Source organism: Ptychodera flava, chromosome 10 (genome assembly GCF_041260155.1).
Source record: "Ptychodera flava strain L36383 chromosome 10, AS_Pfla_20210202, whole genome shotgun sequence".
Lineage (NCBI taxonomy): Eukaryota > Metazoa > Hemichordata > Enteropneusta > Ptychoderidae > Ptychodera > Ptychodera flava.
Window position 1 is genome coordinate 11,684,796 of NC_091937.1, and position 23,283 is coordinate 11,708,078.

The 23,283-nt window shown below is 38.2% G+C and overlaps 1 protein-coding gene across 2 annotated transcripts; it reads left to right on the forward strand.

Annotated features, from left to right (window-relative positions):
- Window positions 1-1,163: 1,163 nt before the first annotated feature.
- LOC139142026 (zinc finger protein 708-like) lies at window positions 1,164-22,836 on the forward strand. Of its 2 annotated transcripts, none has more exons than XM_070711815.1 (3): window positions 1,164-1,508; window positions 18,704-18,826; window positions 20,746-22,836. In XM_070711815.1, the coding sequence occupies exons 1-3, from the start codon at window positions 1,394-1,396 to the stop codon at window positions 22,068-22,070; spliced, it is 1,563 nt and encodes a 520-aa protein (XP_070567916.1). In that variant the 5' UTR covers window positions 1,164-1,393; the 3' UTR covers window positions 22,071-22,836. The 2 variants fall into 2 exon arrangements, with proteins under 2 accessions (XP_070567916.1, XP_070567917.1); XM_070711816.1 differs by lacking the exon at window positions 1,164-1,508 and adding an exon at window positions 4,898-5,046.
- Window positions 22,837-23,283: the final 447 nt, after the last annotated feature.

Here is a 23,283-nt window from a genome sequence, read left to right on the forward strand (position 1 = left end):
ATGAGAAAAGCTGTGCTAATTTTTTTTTCTGAGTAAATTTTCAGATTTATAATATTTTTAGTTCGACGCCGTCTAAGGATACAATGTAAATCCATATCACCAGCGCAAACAATATACATATGGCCTAGTGCTTTATATTGCTGATAGATATTCGCGAAATGTTGCAGATCATCTTGCGCCCTGAATGTCCAACAGTACTGCCTAATACTGGAACAGAAGGAATTGAAGAAGTGGTGGGACCAGAGACTGTTCATTGTTTAGAACATCCTCGTCTGTTACGATGAACTATTTTAAAGGTTGTCAACAAGATTAATTCTAGCTTCAACCGGCAGCCACTGTAGATCGATGAATACAGGTGTGATATTATCAAATTTTCGAGTACGCGAGACAAGGCGAGCTGCAGCATTCTGAAGTGATTGAAGGCGTCCGAGCTGAAATTTCCCAACACCATACAAAAGACTGTTGCAGTAATCCAGCTGAGAAGTGAATTGAAATAGATATATCTTTAATTTTGTAAATACTGCTGTCTTTTCATTTAAATTGATAATCAAGTTTGTTTCACTATTAAAAATCTCAACATGAGGCTGAAACCTCCCAATTAATTAAATCAAAAACTGTAGCGAAATTTTGATTTCAGTATAATTAGCCGGGATGCCATTCATGACTTTAAACATTTTCTTAAACTTTAATTACTTGCTTAAAGGGAAAATTAAATTTAAATCTCCTTGACAGAAGAGAAGATACCAGGCATATGAAAAGGTGTCTGAAATGAATTTATTGACCAAGTGAGTTTCGAAAATAAACATGGTCTTGCAGAGTAGGCCCTACTATAATATTTTTTGCTTATACGAGCATACATAAAACTCAACAAGCAAGTGTCTTTGGTAACAAAACTGAACAAAATTGTTCATAAATAAAATTTACAGTATAAAGTTAACTATTATTAACCATTTTAATTGTGAACACATGCACACAATTTATGCTGTGAAATATATACAACATATGTGAACAGGTAATTCAACATCTTCTTGAAGACAAGTATTATTTTCATATACCAAAGAACAACAAAATTGGCTGAAAATATACCCGGTAAAACGTTTTCAGTCACTGGAACCCGAATCCAAATCCGAAACCCAATCCGAAACGGAGTCTAATTTCAGCACCGTGTTCAGTTGAAAGGTCAAGTATATCTAGGTGGGGACCTGTCGTAACCATAGACGTCTATTTTTACGTCCATGATACTTGTATAACAAAGGCTTGGAGAATTTGAACTCGCCGTAGTCGTGGTTTTTGTGGACGCAACGTCAGATTTGAATTTTCAGTCTGTCTGAAATATTTTGCAGCAACATTTGTACTTTAAAGACGAAATCGGCGGAAACAATCCCTGTAAACAATGGACAAGGAGTGTCTTTTTTCGGATTTGGAGCTCTGCGAGAGAACAAAGCAGTGCATTGGCAGCGATGGCAGTGCATTCAACAACACATGCGGCGTTCCACAAGCCTGTCAAGGTATGATCCTAGTCCTGCATACGATACTGTGTGTTCCCGACGTTATACACAGGTTAAAGGTTCTCGTAACGTTGCTTGGATAGTCGTTCGAGGCGGGCGGCCGCAGGTCGCCGTTCTCTTTTTTCCAAGTAAACGCGACCTGCGGCCGCCCGCCTCGAACGACTACCCCAACGTTACGAGAACCTGTGGCGTTATACGGCCTCCAACCACAAGCCGTTTAAGGCCGGACCCCCCCCCCCGGGGGGGACTTCTTCAGAGAAGTGGTAGGGGTGTGCGGCCGCAGGTATAAAACCCAGGGCCCATTTTAGACCTAAAATCTCGTTATTTTAGAACCCCATTTTAGATCTTTCTGACCTTTGACACAGGTCAAAAGTCAAAGCATCAAATTTTTTATAACGGAAAAAGCGAGTATTTGCCCAGGTAAAGCACAGGCACTCCTTAGCTGGGTAGTCTGCTAAGTAGATCGATTTCGGATCGATCTATTGGTCCCGTAGTCGATATGCCCGCCACTGCAACCTAAATACTCACAAGGTGTGCAACACAATCACTCAAAAACACACCCACCCGATTTGTCAACTGGCCATGCGCTCGCACAAAACATTCAGAACTACACTCCCATATATCTAGTTGGATCACAAATTTAACCATCTCCTCAAAAATCACGCCGATGAATGTGTTACTCGCATAATCTTGAAGAAATCGGCCGTGTTTTGAGACCAAGCGCAGTGAAATGTGGCCTGCAGAACGATTCTACCATATGACGTCATTTTTTCCACTGCTGATTGGTTCAACTATACTTAACCAGTGACGTCTTGCCATGACCTTTGTTTTGGCCGTTGATTAGCCAATCAGTAGTGGAATAAATTACATCATATGGTAGAATCGTTCTGCAGGCCACATTTCACTGCGCTTGGTCTCAAAACACGGCCGATTTCTTCAAGATGACGCGAGTAACACATTCATCGGCGTGATTTTTGAGGAGATGGTTAAATTTGTGATCCAACTAGGTATATGGGAGTGTAGTTCTGAATGTTTTGTGCGAGCGCACGGCCAGTTGACAAATCGGGTGGTGTGTTTTTTGAGTGATTGTGTTGCACACCTTGTGAGTATTTAGGTTGCAGTGGCGGGCATATCGACTACGGGATCAATAGATTGATCCGAAATCGATCTACTTAGCAGACTACCCAGCTAAGGAGCGCCTGTGAGGTAAAGCCTACAGTGTACCGCGTGTAGGGTTATGTTGTTGCAGGCCAAGCCATGATTCCAAAAAGCATCAGGAAATATAAAAAATTTTGGTGAAAGAAAATTTTGTCTTTCACCCTCACCAAAGTTTGGTCCAGCTTCTACAAATTATCAGTTATCTGCAGGTCAATACAGTCTGAATGGTGGTTTTTTTGAAATTTCAATTCACGACCTCGCTGTTCGTCTCTAAAGCAATACTACTTCATGTGGCCATGGTTGACCTGTCTGTCATGATCAATAATACCAGGAGCCACTTTGTTTGGGTATTTTCTATTGGGCAAAAATCTTCCATATGCGGAGTTCTGACCACTCAGTGACAGTGTTTTACAACCAAGTCGATATTTACTTTGGCTATAGCCAGGAGGTCTCTTTAATGGTTCCCCTGCCACAAAAAAGGATATCAATGCTTATTGAGTGCAGCTCAGAACCCTGTGCTAGCAAGACAGGAACAGACGGTTGAATTTGTTCTTGTGTGGCACTCAAAAATCAACCCCATTTTAGACCTTGGTTTACAGTGGAATTGATACCCCCATTTTAGACCAAGTTGCTGAAATACCCATCCCATTGGGCGGCACGTATATGTACAGGCAAGTAATGGAAGTGACCCCCCCCCCCCCCCCCCCGGCCGGAACGTACAGCATTGTACGCAGGGCTAGGTATGATCTACACTTGGTTCAATTTGGTGAATTGAAAAAAATCATTTATAATATTTTCTCTTGTGTCTCCCCTATTTCGTACAAACCTATTCGGAATTTGGTAGCCCAGGCGAGGTTTTCCCAGCCATTGAATGCACCTTTGAGTCTGCGCAGTGTAGTGACTTAGTTTCTGCCGGATTCCAAGTGAAATTAACTCCCCTGTATAGCTTTCACCCCACTCATAGCGTCCACTCAAGTCAAGGGCGCGTTTCACATGAAAACAAAATACAAATCATTGCGTTCACTCCACTCAAACATTAACAAATCACAGACTTAAACCAAGTCTAGGTATGATCCATGTCACGGTCCCTCTACAGGAGGGACCGTGTCCATGTGAAGGGGAGGTGAAACACCCGTATAGTGCGAAGCACAGGTGCCTGGACTTGCCTGTGTACATGCATGTACACAGGCAAGTCCAGGCACCTGTGGTGCGAAGTAGCTCTGCGTGACTGGGTTGTGTGTTACTGGCGTTATACGGCCTCCCTTCTTGGAGCCGCCATTACCAACTTCCGATAATGGCGGCTCCTTAACACGCTCAATGTTTATGGAATGCGATTGACGTCCTTGAACAAACACCAAACCCCATAAACGACAAGATTAGTGTACCGGTAGTATAGTGTTTAGTCTTCAGTAGCTAGTGATAAATCGGTACGACCAAATGCAGTATATACTGGTATATGGGATTTCACATCAAAATGCCCACCATGTGCGGCGCGCTTTGTTTTGAACGCTATGGGGGCCTTTGGCATTGTAGCTCTACTTGTGAGCGAGCTTTAGGTCGCAAAAACCAAAATTCACCCACCGCCTTGCCGTAGAGCTACAATTTTGCAGCTAGTGTGGTACGGCTTTAAGACTATAAAGTTCAGTGTTCTCCACAAATACAAAAATTAAGTGGGTGGCTAATTTGCATAATCATTTGCATGATATTAACATAATCATTTGCATAATATTTACATATAGTTTGTGTTCAGCAAAAATTGACAAAACAGGGTACTCATGAAGCAGAGCCCTCCACTGATTTTTTCAAATTCAGTACATCCTCACTAAGTTGCATAAGCTCCTACCCTTGTTTAACTCAAATAAAGAAAGGTTAGGAGAGTAAAATATACCGTTAAAGTTGGTAAAACTGCTCAGATCAAAGAAACTATTAAAAGATGTAAAACAATGAGATATCGAAGTTCCCGTGACAGCATCGCTAGGAAAATACTACGTTTTTCAGTACGTTTATCAGGGTTCTCTGACAATGCGCACACCCCGGTACCAAAATAGAAGAGTCCCACTCTGATGTCATATCCGCCATTGTTTACGGTATATTTTCATTCACGCACGCGATCTGGGATTTTATTCTCTTCACATGCATTTTCATTTGTCTAAAGCAAGTAACGCTCCATCTGTTAAGAGTTTTTACCGCTGACTATAACAATTTTCATTGCTATGTTGCTGTTTTCACAGATACTGACCGTTCGATCTTGGAAAGTTGAGTTGCTTTTACGTGCAGCCAACGCATGCCGGTGCAGTGACAGACAGTTCCGTAAGCTATGCTACGCTGTTGATCGGCAGCATACATGTCTTCGTTCCACGTTTACTTTTTATTTCAAGATGTGAGTCAAACAGAATTTCACCAAATTGCCACTTCTGCATCTAGGGAATGTGTAATCAGTTTGATTTCAAATTTTTCGTCAATTAAGAGCAGAAATCGTCGCTGACTTTTGCTGTCTTTTGACTATGGTTTTATATCAATTTTTCTGTCCTTTACAATTTCTTTGGATGGGTTGGTGGAGTCAAGGGTTGAACAATAGCGTCGCGGCCGCGACGCTGTTTTGGGCTGGGAGAAACCCTGATGATGGTGTTAAAAGAATGTGTACTTTCTGGGGGGAAATTCGGCAGAATCAATCGAGACAACACTTAGATCTTGATGCGACCCCACAGTTTATTGTGTCACCGTCCGGGTGGCGGTACTGTGATTGTGTGAATGGGTTGACAAGTCGGTCGAGCTTCTCTCGCGGTCTTTTTTCCGCTATGGTCGTCGTGACATATCTTGACGAGGTATTAAAATGACAAATTCACACATACAACAACAGCAAAATGTGCCTTATTGATTTAAATTAACACCTTATTGAAATTCAATACAGAAACAAACAAAAGCACGGCATAAAAACATTGCCGTGAACCAAACCCGCCACCCCAGAACAAAGGCTGACGGTGGGTTTCAAAAGCATGGGCGCCGAAAATTAAACTGGCGGCGTAGATTTTATCTGGGCGGCCGTGAAATTAAAGTGGGCGCACCGCCCACTTAAAAGGCGCCGTGGAGAACACTGATATACATATATATATATACATATATATATATATATATATATATATATATATATATATAATATATATATATATATATATATATATAATATATTTTAACAGTCATTCTGTGTTTTAATGAAATTGTTGACATGTCAGTTATAAGATAGGAATTTCAAAGTGTCAATCTTAAAGTTTGAATACAGTACATTTTGAATGAGCTGTGAAATGTATTTCACACTTTCTGTTGTCCTGAACTGTTGTACAGAAATGAATGTCAATCATTAATATCAAAGAGGAAAAAGCAGTAAATCAAAAATTTTGATGGGTGTTAAGACTTGCCAGCAATCCAATTAAATCTCCTGAGGAGCCATAGAGAGGCATTTTAGCCAAATCTGATGTGTGCAGTGTCTGAGATGACCTTTTCTTTGAACATTGAAACCATAAAAGCACAGCTAATAATGACAAAAACTGCCTCTTTAACTGTTATTTTGGTCATAAAATAGCATCATTCTACAAAAAACCTGAGATACAAAGGGAAAAAGTTGCATCAATGAGAACGAAAAATATCTTGTCATTTTTCTATCTCTAAAATAAGTCACTGTATCAAATATATATTGTGAAATATTTGTGCATGTTGCTTTCTCATACTGAATTCTCATAGAGAGAACAGAAAAGTATCAGAAATTTGTCATGCTTTTCATATGAAATGCATATTTCATAAAGGTACACTTTCACTTAGCAAACACTAAGATATCTCTGGCATGTATCTGTTTGTTTGTTTGTTTATTTGCAAAGCAATGCTGGGCCTTAGCCCATCGCACAAATAATTACAATAATTGACATACAATGAGACGGTTCACAACCACAAAGTTTAGACAGAAATGATTCAAAAAATAGCAAAGACAATTACAATGTGTTTAAATCAGCAAAGAAAATCAAAACACAAAAATACATGCAACTAGGAAGCTGTCAGACCTAGAAAGTCTTCTCGTTTCTTAAATGCTTTTAAAAGAAAAGATAGAGTGATAGACAGGATAGAATTTGCTTATTTTGTGAAGCTAGTATTTCTGAAAGTCTGTTCACATAAATATTTACCTCCATGGTAAAGGAAAGTAAGTTGTTCTGATGTCTTGATAAAGCGGGCAGATAAACACAAAGTGAAATTCATCTTCTAATGCAGTTATATTTTCCTCAACTCTACAGTATTCACAAATTCTTTGTTGAATTGGCAAATTAAGGTGACGACCTTTTTCAATATTAAGTTTATGAGTAGAACAACGAAAGTTGGCTAAAATTCTCTTTCTTTCATAGCTCAGAAAATTCAAATACCTCTCTGGTTCAAGTAAGGATTTAAAAGTACTATGCAAATTTAGACGCGAAGAGCTAGTTATACTAGTATGCCATTCTTGACAAAACAATCCTCAACCCTTTGTGAAAATTTAACAAAAATAATTCTGTGTTACCAACTTGTTGTTCAAACCATACAATTCCAAAACCATATTTAAAAAGTAAATTTTTAACACGTGTAGCCCATGTAACTTTACCAGATTCATCCAGTTGTTAGTCCCCACGGACACCGTCTGGGGGGGACTTGTAGGTTTGGTCATGTGCGTGCGTGCGTCCGTGCGTCCGTCCGTCCGTTCACGCAGATATCTCAGACATGCCCAGGTCAATTTCTTTCAAACTTTGCACAAGGATAGTACCCTACCCATACAGATGCACGTCGATTTGTTTCACAATGCGATCAAATTTGGCCGTGTTACAGGACTTTTTAGTTTTCACCTCCATAGACTCCCATGTATAAGGCAGTCTCCATAGACTCCCATGTATAAGGCAGTCCATAGACTCCCATGTATAAGGCAGTCCATAGACTCCCATGTATAAGGCAGTCCATAGACTCCCATGTATAAGGCAGTCCATAGACTCCCATGTATAAGGCCAAGAAAAATAAAAATTTAGTTTCTCATCGTATTCATATTGCAAAAAGGATGCAGTGACACAGTTTTTAGTCCCCATGGATGAAGTCCAGGGGGCTTATAGATTGGGTCATGTCTGTCCGTGAGTCCATCCGTTCACGCAGATATCTCAGATATTTTGACAAAATGTCACGTGACCTTGGTGACCTTTGACCTCAAATATACATATTTGTCCATAACTCAGTAACCACAAGTGCTACACCCTTCATATATGGTATGATGGGACAGCTTATGACGCCACATATTGTACCTCATTAATTATGCACATATCTAATTTTGAGCGAGTCAATAGAGCTAGAGGTCTGATTTTTGGTAAATAGGGATAACTTAGCAATACAATTTTTTTGACAAAATGTCATGTGACCTCAGTGACCTTTGACCTCAAATATACATATTTTTCCATAACTCAGTAACCACAAGTGGTACACCCTTCATATATGGTATAATGGGACAGCTTATGACGCCACATATAGTACCTCATTAATTATGTGCATATCTAATTTTGAGCGAGTCAATAGAGCTAGAGGTCTGATTTTTGGTATATAGGGATAATTTAGGATAGAAATTATTTGACAAAATGTCACGTGACCTCGGTGACCTTTGACCTCAAATATACATATTTGTCCATAACTCAGTAACCACAAGTGGTACACCCTTCATATATGGTATGATGGGACAGCTTATGACGCTTCGTACTGTACCTCATTAATTATGCATATATCTAATTCTGAGCAAGCCCATAGAGCTGGATGTCTGATTTTGGTATATAGGGATAACTATAGAATAGAAATTTTTTGACCAAATGTCACGTGACCTCGATGACCTTTCACCTGAAATATATACGTTTATGTCGATAAATACGTAACCACAAGTGCTATGTCCTTTATATCTATACCCTCCAATTCTGATAGGATATCAGGCCTTAACATGTCACATCTTGTACCTCATTATTATGCGCATATGTATTTCTTGGCTGGCCAATACAGTTAGAGGTCTGATCTTTTTTCCCGATTTAGAACCATAACTTAGACATGCCTCATGTGTTTCAAATTGGGAACAACGACATAGACCTATGTGCCCATAGATCTCAACATATACACTCCAGTGATACTTCTTAATGACCACATTTCCCTGCCCCATCAAGACTAATACTCCTATTACAAGTGGGGACTATGTCATTGTCAATGACTTGTTTTAACATAAGGTAACAGCTGTAGGGTACTTATTATTTTCCATTTCAATCAATTTTAACCAATAAGCAATACATCTTTTAAATAAAAACAACACAATGGATTCCTGCCACATTCACCTAGTACAGCCGCAGTGTTAACACTACTGTTTACACCAGTTGAAAATTTACAAAACTTGATTGAACAAGTTCAATATTCTCCGAGTACTCAAAACCCATACTTCACTGCCGTAACAAATTGCAGGTACAATGATGGCATCAAATAACTTAAAGGCGCTTTTAATTGACATCCCACCAAGTTTCCTGATTACTAATTGAACAGAAAATAAAGCTTTCATGGCCTTGGACACTAAATTCGATTTTGCAGGCGACCATGACAATCTAGAGGATATAAGTAAACCTAAATAGTTGTAATGTTTTACAGTTTCAATTTTTGCCCACTAAAGAGCCATTTTTCGTACTTTCTCAGGTACCCCCCATTGCGAAATACAACGATACTTGTTTTCGAAAGATTGACCTCCATTTGCCAATGTAAACAAAATTTCTCCATTTGATTTATTTTACGTTGTAAATGGATTTGAAGATCAGCCGCATCGGCAATATCATCAGCATACATTAGTAAGCTGACTGACTGAGCATCCTCATTTACATAAATACCACGTGTTTGTTCACTACTCATGTAATTTGACAATTCATTAATAAATAAAGAAAACAAAAGTGGGCTTAGCATGCACCCTTGTCTCGTTCCTATAGTGCAATTAAAATACTCTGTCAAACCTTCACTGCATCTCACACAGGATTTCAATTGAGAGTACATTGACCTCAACACTTTCAAGATGTTACCATGAATTCCATATGAAATCAATCTGTGCCACAAGAGGTCGTGGTTGATTCTGTCAAAAGCTTTTGAAAAATCTATAAAAATTACATACAGTCGACCACCCTTTACAGAAAGATATTTTTGTACTAAAGATTGGAGGGTAAAAATATTGTCAATGGTACAATAACCCTTCCTAAAACCAGCTTGGGCTTCTACAATTACATTATTTTCTTTTGTCCACTCAACTAGTCTTTGATTTAAAATCTTTGTAAATATTTTGCTGCAAATTGAAAGTAATGAAATACCCCTATAATTTGTAACATCATTCAACGACCCCTTTTTATGTAGTGGAAAAATGATCCCCTTTCCCCACTCCTCTGGAAATTGACCAGAATCCATAATGCAATTAAAGAGTTTACAGAGATACGGTGATACAATGTCAACAGCATTTTTAAAGATTTCTGCAACAAATCCATCTGGACCTGCCGCTTTTTTGTTTTAACCTTCTCGTGTCTATTTATAGACAGAGAAGGTATTAGAGTTGAAAACCAGTATGCTGGTGTCAACTTCTTCCGTCTGTCAAGACTTCCGTCTGTCAAGATCCATTGACGTCATGCTATTGTGATGGGTCATATCATAAACTGGTGGGGGTGTTTATGGCTCAGGTTGAGGTGTAGGAGAACGATTTTGAGCTGTGACAAAAATCAAAAGGGACTTAGCGGCATAGCCACAGTGTTAAGCCTTTCTCCAAGGTTTCTTAGTTGACTACAATCTATTACAATCTATTACAGACTACTGAAATAGGGGTAGGGTTAGGGGTAGGGTACTCACTTTGTGTTTGCTCACTCTGTGAGCACTGGTGTTTGGTACTGAGTTGCGTGGATATCCCCTCATGGCCTCACGTGATATGGGCCTGTTGCATAAACTGCAGATGATCATATGCCTCTGAGTCTGAAAACGGTCATTGTGTAAGCCTGTCGGCATTTTCCTTGCATTTTTTCTCATTAATTTTGCAAAATATCGGCGAGTACGTCAATATTTCAAGATAACTCTTTCTTCCCAATCGTTTCCTGGAGTTCAGAGTCATATGAACGAAAATGAGTGAAAGTTTTAGACAGGAAAATCGGACGTCGGCCATGTTCATTGTTTACAGTACAATCAGAAGTTTATGTGGAGGAAATAACAAACAAACACTTTCATGATGCCCGCCCTCTAGAGGCAGACCTTCCTATATGAAGTACCACATTTGATGCTTGTGGAAAGCTTGACCACACAAAGGAGGAGCATTTAAACATTTAGAAAATGACAGATTGAAGGTATTCTGAAAATGTCAAATACTGAGGAAAAATGCGCAAATATTCAAAATAAACAGGTTAACTGACTGGTCAGCTATAAAAAACAATGAAAATGTTTATGATCAAAAGTTTTTGAGATGCGCACATTTTAACAAATACAGAAATTATTAACATTATAAATATAAGACCAAACTATTTTTTCAGGGATGGGACAGGTTGGAAATGAGGGGTGAGAGACAAAGGCACTCCTATTGCTGCATGTGGATGCAGCCACACCATTTCATTTACAGCATACTTATTCACTGTGTTGTGTTCAAGTTCCATATTGTACTGACTGTCATACAAGGATAACATAAGCAAATCAAATCAAATTAGAAAAGGATCAATGCTGTTGTGTGGATTTTGCTGAACATGGCTGATTTATATTTCGCCCTATATATTTGGTATCCGGCAAAGGCATATTTTGATGTAAAGTCAAAATTAACACTACATTGCTGACAATATATGTTACCGTTTCTGCATGAACTTTTCTTTTTTTAATTAAAGTATAGTAGTACTTCAAACAGATTAAACAATTATCGTGATGTCAACCCATACTTTTACATCACAAAGACAGTAATTCTGCCAATTTTTTTTGTTTTTTCGGTCATTTTATAATTTTGCACTGCACAAGATGATTGAACAAATTGCAATGTGTGAATTTGTAAACTCAAAGAATAAAAATCTTTGGTCACAGATTAAATTATTTATTTGAAAATAAATTTACTCTTAAACATTTTTAGCATATATTCTTTACACGGTCATGTATTTCAAGGAAAATATGCCTATTAAAAAACAGTAATTTCTTCACTTTCAATTTTTTTTCAATACTATGACAATTATCAGCCATGAGGTTTATCAACACAAGACCAGATAAGCGTTTTTCATCATTTCCACAGGACTCTTTGGAAAATCCATTAAAAACAGTTAAAAGTGACTTAAAATGATCACTTGGTATACATTTAATTTACAGATGCCAGGTTGTGTATTTCACATGCACTCAGGTCAGTAAGGAAGTGCGTCATTACTATTTTGGACTGTTAATTCTTATTTCTGAATTATTTAACTTTTTTTTCCACATTGAACTATCTTTAGGCAGTTTATACTGTAGCTTAGAATTTTTTTAGTCCCCACGGACATCGTCCGAGGGGACTTATAGGTTTGGTCATGTCCGTGCGTGCGTCCGTGCGTCCGTGCGTCCGTCCGTTCACGCAGATATCTCAGAGACGCCTGCAGCGATTTCATTCAAACTTGGTACAAGGATTACATCATATGTCATACAGATGCACGTTGATTTGTTTGTGATACGATCCAATATGGCTGCCAGGCGGCCATTTTATTACGATTTTTTCATGTACAGAGCAATAACTCAGGCATGTTTCAACTGATTTTATTCAAAGTTGATACAAGGACATTGACCAATGTCCCAGATATGCACTTTAATTTTTTTTGTGATACGATCCAATATGGCTGCCGTGCGGCCATTTTATTACGATTTTTTCATGTACAGAGCCATAACTCAGGCATATCTCAACTGATTTTATTCAAGTTGGTACAAGGACATTGACCTATGTCATACATATACACGTAAATTTGTTTTGTGATACGATCCAATATGGCCGCCAGGCGGCCATTTTATTATGATTTTTTCATGTACAGAGCCATTACTCAGGCATGTTTCAACAGATTTTATTCAAAGTTGGTACAAGGACATTGATCAATGTCATAGCCATGCACATCAATTTGTTTTGTGATACAATCCAATATGGCCGCTGTGCGGCCATTTTGTTACGATTTTTTAATATACAGAGCCATAACTCAGGCATATCTCAACCGATTTTATTCAAAGTTGGTACAAGGACATTGACCTATGTCATAAACATGCACATTGATTTGTTTTGTAATACGATCCAATATGGCCGCCGTGTGGCCATTTTATTACTTTTTTCATGTCCAGAACCAAACTCAGACATGTAACAAGCGATTTTGTTCAAAGTTGGTAAAAGGAGATTGACCAATGTCATACATATGCACGTTAATTTGTTTTTGTGATACGATTCAATATGGCTGCTGTGCGGCCATTTTGTTATGATTTTTTCATGTACAAAGCCATAACTCAGGCATATCTCAACCGATTTTAATCAAAGTTGGTACAGGGACATTGACCTAAGTCATACATATGCACATTGATTTGTTTTGTGATACGATCCAATATGGCCACCATGTGGCCATTTTATTACCATTTTTTCATGTCCTGAACTACAACTCAGACATGTATCAAGCGAATTTATTCGAAAGTATTTTTATCACAGACCTAATGAAGAGGACTCTATCCTCTCTGAGGGCCTGTAATCAAAGTACCTATTAACAAGTGGGGACTGTGTCATCAACGATGACTTGTTTTCTGAAGTAGAAGTGATGATTATTCATCTCAATAATGTTAATGTGTTAATAGACAATATTTACATATCTACAGCTTTGACAACAACGCATGCTGTCATAGCATGATTTCAAATCCTTTGTGTAGTCCTTGTTAGTCCCCACGGACACCGTCCGGGGGGACTTATAGGTTTGGTCATGTCCGTGCGTGTGTGCGTGTGTGCGTGCGTGCGTGCGTCCGTCCGTGCGTGCGTCCGTCCGTTCACGCAGATATCTCAGAGATGCCTGAAGTGATTTCATTCAAACTTGGTACAAGGATTACTTCATATGTCATACAGATGCACGTCGATTTGTTTTGTGATACGATCCAATATGGCTGCCAGGCGGCCATTTTATTACGATTTTTTCATGTACAGAGCCATAATTCAGGCATGTTTCAACTGATTTTATTCAAAGTTGGTACAAGGACATTGACCAATGTCATAGATATGCACGTCAATTCTTTTTGTGATACGATCCAATATGGCCGCCAGGCGGCCATTTTATTACGATTTTTTCATGTACAGAGCCATAACTCAGGCATATCTCAACCGATTTTATTCAAAATTGGTACAAGGACATTGACCAATGTCATAGCTATGCACATTAATTTGTTTTGTGATAGATCCAATATGGCCGCCAGACGACCATTTTATTACGATTTTTTCATGTACAGAGCCATTACTCAGGCATATCTCAACCGATTTTATTCAAAGTTGGTACAAGGACATTGACCAATGTCATAGCTATGCACATCAATTTGTTTTGTGATACGATCCAATATGGCCACCGTGCGGCCATTTTGTTACGATTTTTTCATGAACAGAGCCATAACTCAGGCATCTCAACCAATTTTATTCAAACTTGGTACAAGGACATTGACCTATGTCATACACATGCACATTGACTTGTTTTGTGATACGATCCAATATGGCCGCCATGTGGCCGATTTATTACGTTTTTTCATGTCCAGAACCATAACTCAGACATGTATCAAGCAAATTTATTCAAAGTTGGTACAAGGAGATTGACCAATGTCATACATATGCATGTTAATTTGTTTTGTGATACGATCCAATATGGCTGCTGTGTGGCCATTTTGTTATGATTTTTTCATGTACAAAGCCATAACTCAGGCATATTTAACCGATTTTTATCAAAGTCGGTACAAAGACATTGACCTATGTCATACATATGCACATTGATTTGTTTTGTGATTCGATCCAATATGGCCACCATGTGGGCAATTTTATTACGATTTTTTATGTCCTGAACTACAACTCAGACATGTATCAAGTGAATTTATTCAAAAGTATTTTTATCACAGACCTAATGAAGAGGACTCTATCCTCTCTGAGGACCTGTAATCAAGCACCCATTAACAAGTGGGGACTGTGTCATCAACGATGACTTGTTGATTGATGTATTTAATCATCTTTTGGGTTCTTTGGGTCCATATCCCACCTCATGCCCCTACATCATCAACTATTTACCAACAACTCCATGCCAACAACCAATTACCTGACCTGGCCACACATTAGAGAAGGTACAGCGTCATTGACGGTATTTTTAAAAGATTTAATTGCTGTATAAATTTCTTCTTCAGAGATAATTTTGTTCACAGAGTGCGGAAAATTTTCATTACAAGCTTGACAGTAATCATCATGTTCATCTAAATCCATTTTCACACTATCATTAAAGGCAATGTCTATCGCAAGGTTACTCTCTCTGTTTAACAAAGTATGAAAATAATTAAACCATCTAAAGGCGAAATGCTAGCTTGGAAGGCACTAGATGAAGTACCTCGCAACTTTTTTATAACCTGCCAAAGCTCTGAGGGTCATTGCTGGAGTTTATTAAATGCTGTTTTTGATATTCCTGGTAAGAAGACAATTTTTTCCTGCAAAGTTTCTTAAAATTATTCCTTACTATTACTACTCATCCGATCAAAATCGGTCATTGCATTTGAAATCCTAAATTTACGTAACAAGTTGAATTTTTGTTTTTCATTTGGGTACACTCATGGTCCCACTTTGGCTTATCAAAATTTACAGCATTCGAATGTTTGTTACCTCCAACGTTGGTCTTCAAACATATACAAGCTTTAGCAATAATATCATTGAACAAACGCAGGGATTCATTAACATTAAAATGTGTAATTGCTACCTTGAATTCATCAAACATTCTACCATCTTGTAAATTTAAACGTACACTATCAATTTTCTCACTATTCCACTGATATTTAACACACTTTGACACGTTCTCTTCATCACTGAAACGGATTATCTTGAGTTAAAGACTGAGAAAAATGAAACTCACATTTGATAGGAAATGGTCAGAATAGTCAAAATTACACACTTCAAAGTTTCTAATATTTTCAAACAGAGGGCTAGTAGCCAGAATATAGTCTACAACACTACAGCCACGATTCGCAAAACACGTATATTCACCATTACTGTCTCCTTGAAATCGACCATTCAAAAAATGCAAATTAAATTTATGACAGCATTCAAGCAAAGTTCTACCAAAATTATTTACAGTATTATCTTTCGAATTACGAGGTATGTCAAAATCATCAATTTCAGAACCATCAAAAGGAAAAGATAAATTTTCTACAGTACCATAATGACCTATAAAGTCTTCCTCATTTCCAGTGCGAGCATTAAAGTCTCCTGCCAAAATTAACTCAAAATTACCAAACTTATTAAAAATGTCATCAATACAATTTCCAAACGTGTTACCCCGTTTAGCTTGCCTGAATTATAAATTGGAGAACCGTCTGGTGAGATATAAACCATGCCGAAAATAATGTCATGGGACTGATTAAAACCTTCCTTTTTAAACAAAGAAACACGGCATCATCAACATTACAAACTTTCTTAACATAATGCAGTAAATGTGACTTCACAAAAATACTAACGCCCCCAGAAAATTTACCAATATTTGCCGTACGCTTTCGAAAAGTTGAAAATATTTGATATCCGGGTAGAAACGAAACAAAATCTGTCATAGAGGTTGCAAATGTTTCACAAATACCCACTACATCAAAACTAGACAAAAAACGTTTGACATCTACATTATGTTGAAATTTCTTAAGACCATTTACATTCCAAGAAACTATCGACAATGATGAATTTTCTTTTGAATGCCCATTGGTTGTCAGACCTTTATTGGACCGGCCAGATTGCTAAATTTTTACAAGGGATTGAGTAGTTTCATCTAGCTTGAATCTTTCCCCCTCAATGAGAAGAGTGTCATATATCAATGTTGCCCGCTTATTCTCTTCTTTCGCTTGCTGCAGATACGGAATAAGATTTCGTCTCCTTTGACGTACCAATGGCGAAAACTCTTCTGTAACTTTGAAAGTAGAGTCTTTCAGTAAACTTCTTGCTCTCTGCAGAATGTTCGAACGGACTTTGAATGACAAAAACTTGACAATCACCCGCCTTGGTTTATTATTTCTAATTCTGTCCGGCAGTCTATGGGCTCGCTCTATACACGTTTTATTTTCGTCGTCAGCATTTTCCATGTTTAGTTTTTCTTTCAGAAACTTTCGTACTGTCAGTTCGCACTCATCCCACGATTCACTTCCATTCTCATTTTCGGGAATTCCTTGTATAATTAAATTGTTTCTTCCGCTCTGTCCCCGTAGTGTATCGCACTCATCCGTAAGCTGGCGTAAAGTTTTACGTAGTAGAATATTTTACTCAAGAATCTCTTGATAATTTTCTTGCAGATTCGTGACGGATTCATTTAGCTTACCGATATCACTTTTCACCACTGTCAGCTCGGCCTTCATTTCTCTTCTAATTTCCTTGGTTTCTTTCTGTATGTCCTTCAGTATTGCCATAATTTCATTCTCTTCGACAGTTTCAACAACTTGAGCGAAAGGAGGTACAATAGTTGCAGTACTCGACAAGGTAGCTTGCCTTCTTGGCCCTGGATTAAGCTCCACGTCACCACTTAGTAGAAGGAGACGAGATATGTAGGGATTCGAAATAGCTATAGCTTGATAAATCGTGATGTTGGGTGTGCTCATTTCGTAGTCGTCTACATTTCGGTATAAAAACAGGCCATGAGGTGTAGGTACAGAGTCAACAGAGACAAAATTCGATGTTGGTGAAAACCATCCTCTTGACTCCGCAGACTTCTGTAACACACTGATTGAAGTCAGCAATACATACGTGCAAGTATGACAAAGCTAATTACTATGCATGAGCAAGTACACCTGTACAGGTATTCATTGCACAACGACCACATTGACTATGGCGAATATTTTTCAACGTCGACTGCCCTCCAAGATTTTGGATGACAAAAATTACCAATTGCAATTCCTGCATCCATACTGGATACCTGTCTTAGTAAACAACTTCTAAATAGACTTTTAGGCACATCAACGACACTTTTGACGTAGATATTAGTAAAAGTTCTGGAGCTCAATGTGCCCTGGAACCAACTCTACAGTGGTTATGTAACCGCCCTCTGGCATATATCTCTGATTTATTAAAGTATGGCGCCGGAAGGGCGCGGAGAAAAATATGAAACATCCTGATATCTCTGATATATATGTCTTGTATATTAAAGTCATGCACAGGAAGGGCGTGCTGAAAAATGTCTGATATATTAAAGTAATGCGCTCAAAGAGCACGCTGAAACATATTGAACATACAGATATCTCTGATATATGAATGCCTGATATGTGAAAGTTGGGCATGCTCAAAAATATGTCTGATTATTAAAGTTACGTGCCCGAAGGGCGCGCCGAAAAATGCAACTGAATGATGAAATTTGTGGCTGACACGATGCATTTGAGGCAATGATGAGCCTGTGTCGAAATTCAAAAACACACTGACCCCCCCTATTGGGTATTTCAAAAACATGGTGACCCTCCCTATAACCAAAGTCGAAAACAGGATGAATCTACCCCCCCCACCCCCCAGGCCGAAGAAACTGACCAGTCCCTAATGTTTGCAAGAAAGTAATGAAAGAGGTGTGCTGGAAGTGTGGTGAAAGTTTGAACATTGAGGTTATTGAAGATTCCAGCAGTTTTTTTAACCTCAGTTGTGGTGTGGCACATTGTTATGGTGTTTATATTTTCAGTGAACATGACTCTATCAGACGATTTTCCTTGTTTCAGTTAGGGAATATCATAGATTGGCTGTAATGTTACTCTATGGCTTGTTAAGTGAAATATTAAAACATTTATTTATTTATTTATTTCAGAGTGTTGCGCGATTTTCAAATCTCTAAAACATTTGGACAAAATGCATGAGCTAGTGAAACCATTAGAGACACTGACTGAAAAGATGTGTCAACAATATCAAGACAATACATTATCAATGAAAGGTAAGGTTTTGCTATACAATGGAGATGTTGAGTTTTGTTTGGCAGGGAGTGTGTGTGTGTGTGTGTGTATTTTACATGAATGTGCCACAGAAACATGTCTACATCATTTTGTGTTTTTCAATGTAATGCAGCAGTCAATGTAATCCCGAGGGACCCCACCTCGGGCGATACAGGACAAATGTTGGGGATTGGACTTTGTTTGCCATGGAACTATGCCTGAGGGGGTGGGGCAATTGCCTCATTTTGATCCCCCTACTCACTTTCACGGACAAGTACAGAATTTAAGAATGCCCCACCCATTGGGGTGGGGGATTTACTTGGTTTAGCCGGATTTTCCAGATTGTCTTGCCCCAGGGGGTGTGGTATTTGACAAATTTAAGAAGATAATTTCCAAATCCCCACTATGCCCCGAGATGGGGAGGGTGGGGGTTGACATTGACTGCCGCATAATCTTACAATATAGCTGCTATTTTGTCATATGCCCTGATCTGCTGCATGTACATAATACGAATAGTTTTCAATCGGATTCGAACCCACAACATACGGCATCAGTCGCCTAGCTGAGAGGCCAGAGACAGAACCAGTCGGCTAAATCTCCACTCCAAAAAAGAGTGGTTCAATAGCCGGCTAAGTTGTTACATTTTTCTGACTGAGACCGCTCAACACGTTGTAGAGTTCGTGAAGCACTCACGCACGCATGCTCACTATCATACATCGCACATACACACTACATCGAAGCGAAGAAACGAATTTCCATCGCTTTAACTGGGCGAACGATAACCTCGGGGACAATTCTGTCCACCACAGTGTGTAGAATTTATTCCAACTTAACTGAGTGTGACAATGTTGTGCAATACAGTAGGTGTCAATAATTATGGTGTCAAATGAACTGCCTAAGAAAGAATTCATTAAATCCTAACAAAGTACAGCTGAACTAGTCTCATACCTGAATTTTCACGTGTCTGGAAATACAGGTAGACTGTGTGCATCGGCACACTGTTTTGCTTAGGAAAAACCTGATAATGACCTGCCCCTTAAAGAAATTTGCTGACTTTAGTTTATGTTGTGTACTTAGGAACTGTTTAAAGCTGCAATTTTCAATCCCTGGTTCTCGCATAAGTAGAGTTCTCCCAGTCAAACACTTGGCCAGTACAATATTTGATTTCTATAACATTAATTACACTAACTGATCTCAACCTTTTGGTACCTTTTGCTAATCTTGCAAACAAAGTTTATACAAGCGTTTGATTGACGGTCGGTTCAAATCGCCAACGGTCTTTGATTCCCCACCACCAATGCTCAAATTCCCTGAAAAATTGTCTTCCAGTCATGTCAGAATTTGAATACCATCAGAATGTTTGATCAGCAGCAGCCTCGCACTGACCGCATGACAGTCTGTCTGCATTTTTGCGCCCGGAAAAAACTAAAAAGAGGCAGCTTTGGGTGGTCAGTGAGCTGTGTGTGCAATGACAAACTGATTGTCAGATGTGTTCATGTCTTTTGCAGAGTTTTTGCTTTATATCGATCTCTGTGATCCTCAATGGTTTCAGTAGCCATGCTTTCATGTTTGCTTGTATTGCACTGTAGAGTTATCTATTGCTTTGACAAGTTTTGAATTTGTTACATGTATATCTGTACTTTGTTCAGAGTCTGTGCCTTGCTGTGCTGCCTTTGATGTCTTCAGTAACTATGTATGTGACCTTTGCCCTTTAAATTCTGGATCAAAGATTGTGTAGATGGCTATTGCTGTGCTCTTAACCAATCTAATAAAATCCATGAAAAACGTCTCTGTTATATTACATTAAGTCATTTGTAGTAATATCAAAAACCTATCTCTCTTTCCCAAGAATGCTTTATGGACCCTTGTTGTCACTAACTTACTCTACTGAACTGTTGTACATTTATCTCTCTAACAACAGATGCATCAATAATTGTACAGAGCATAATGCAACATGGCTTTATAACATTGGAATACGGTGTATCCAACCAAGAGAACAGCAACGAAAACCAAACTCCATGGAATGAGGGCGATCATATTGAACACCAAACTACATTACATAAAGATTCCTTCCATTCGGTGGAGTGTCATTCTCATAATGGGGACGACTATGATGGTGAAATCAGCACTGAGTATGATAAAATTTATATGAACAACAGTAATGATGGCGCACATAGCTTGAACTATTCAGCGGCACAAGAAACTGAATGTGGAGGTGTTGAGACTTTCGGATACAACATTGTAGTGATCCATTCTGGTCTCACGCCATCCCAACACAGTGAGTGTGGTGAACCATTAATTCAGAATGGCAATCTTGAGACACCTGTATTGACCAACTCAAAGATCAGTCCACATGAATGCAAAGAGTGTGGAAAAAGATTTACAAAGAAGTGGAGTCTTAAAAGGCATATGTTGATCCATTCTGGTGTCAGACAGTATGAATGTAAAGAGTGTGGTAAAACATTCACAGAGAAGGGCAATCTTAAAAAGCATATGTTGACCCACTCAGAGATCAGACCACATAAATGTAAAGAGTGTGGTAAAACATTCACACAGAAGTACAATCTTAAAGAGCATATGTTGACCCACTCAGAGATCAGACCACATAAATGCAAAGAGTGTGGTAAAACATTCACACAAAAGGCAGGTCTTAAAACGCATATGTTGATCCATTCTGGTATAAGACCACATGAATGTAAAGAGTGTGGTAAAACATTCATTCTGAAGGGCACTCTTAAAGAGCATATGTTGACCCACTCAGAGATCAGACCAAATAAATGCAAAGAGTGTGGTAAAACATTTAAAAGAAAACAGATTCTTATTACGCATATGTTGATCCATTCTGATGTCAGACCACATAAATGCAAAGAGTGTAGTAAAACATTTAAAAGAAAAGAGAGTCTTATTGGGCATATGTTGATCCATTCTGGTATAAGACAACATGAATGTCAAGAGTGTGGTAGAACATTCACAGAGAAGGGCAATCTTACCAAGCATATGTTGACCAAATCAAAGATGAGACCACATAAATGTAAAGAGTGTGGTAAAACATTCACAAGGAAGTACAATCTTAAAGAGCATATGTTGATCCATTCTGGTATAAGACCACATAAATGCAAAGAGTGTGGTAAAACATTTAGAAGAAAACATGGTCTTATTGGGCATATGTTGATCCATTCTGGTATAAGACAACATGAATTTAAAGAGTGTGGTAAAACATTCACACAGAAGGACAATCTTAAATAATAATAATTATCTTTATTCACACTTAGGCCACCGGCCCTTTGTGCCATAATGGTAACAAGCATATACATTTAGATCAAATGTACAGGAGTTACAGAAAAAATATTACAACTACATTAAACGGTGGTTTCTTCTTTTAAATGCATGAAATACAAATTTACAAAGATTTTGAATGATGGAATGGTCATGATTCTGCATTAATTGAATCAATTTATCAAGACTAGGAAAATTGTAATAATAGAAAGGTAAGTATACATTTCTGAGATCAGAGTAAATTGGGCAAACCAACAAAAAGTGAAATTCATCTTCTACAGACAAATTATCACAGTTACATACACGTTGATCTCTTGGTATTGTCTGCCATGTTCAATATTTAATGGATGTGAGGAGATACGAAAAGAGATGAATGTGACTTTAAAAATGGGTTTCATCTTCACATTCAAATAGTTTTCAAATGAAGGTGAACTTTTGAAAAGAACATAAGTTGCTAATCTATTATAGTTGTGAACTTGTTCATGCCAATGTTGTAGGTCAATGTCAATACAGCGTTGTCTGAACAGTGATAAAAATATTCTTTCATTTTCAACACGTTGATTATACCAGCTTTCAGCAAAACCGTATGAGAACAGAATGTTTTTTAATTTTATTGCCCAGCAATTTTTACCACTTTCTGCCATACCATGTTGTATTTGATAAGCATGATAAATGTACTGCTCATGCCTAAGTCTTAAAAGTTTCAGCCAATACTTAACAATTCTATAAAGTCTCATCGCTCGTAAAGTAAATCTTCCAAGTTTTGCTCTTGCTGCTGCATTTGAAACATGTTTCTTTTGTTTTAATATTTCTTTACAGAATTTATTATGAACCTTTCCAATATCGTAATCTTCTATAGAGCCCCAAACTTCACATCCATAATTCAAGATGGGTAGTATTTTTGTGTCAAAAATTTTCAGGCAAATATGAATAGCTTCATTACCGATAAAGTAAATTTTTGAATTCAATGAGAAGAGTGCTTTTGATGCTTGGGATGCTAAAACTTCCTGGGCTTTACACCACAAACCACTACAAGAAAATACAACACTCAAATATTTAAAATATCAAACGACTCGTACACGCTTTCCCTGGTAAAACTAACGCTCATTGTTTCTTAAGGGGCCACCATTTCTGAATACAATGATATTGGTTTTACTAAGATTAACAGTAAGTTTGTATTTTC

Excerpts from the sequence above, each read along its gene's own strand:
- LOC139142026 (XM_070711815.1), top strand. The coding sequence starts at position 1,394 with ATGGACAAGGAGTGTCTTTTTTCGGATTTGGAGCTCTGCGAGAGAACA. Across the intron at positions 1,509-18,703 it reads CGTTCCACAAGCCTGTCAAG|AGTGTTGCGCGATTTTCAAA; the intron begins GTATGATCCTAG and ends TATTTATTTCAG. Across the intron at positions 18,827-20,745 it reads CAATACATTATCAATGAAAG|ATGCATCAATAATTGTACAG; the intron begins GTAAGGTTTTGC and ends CTCTAACAACAG.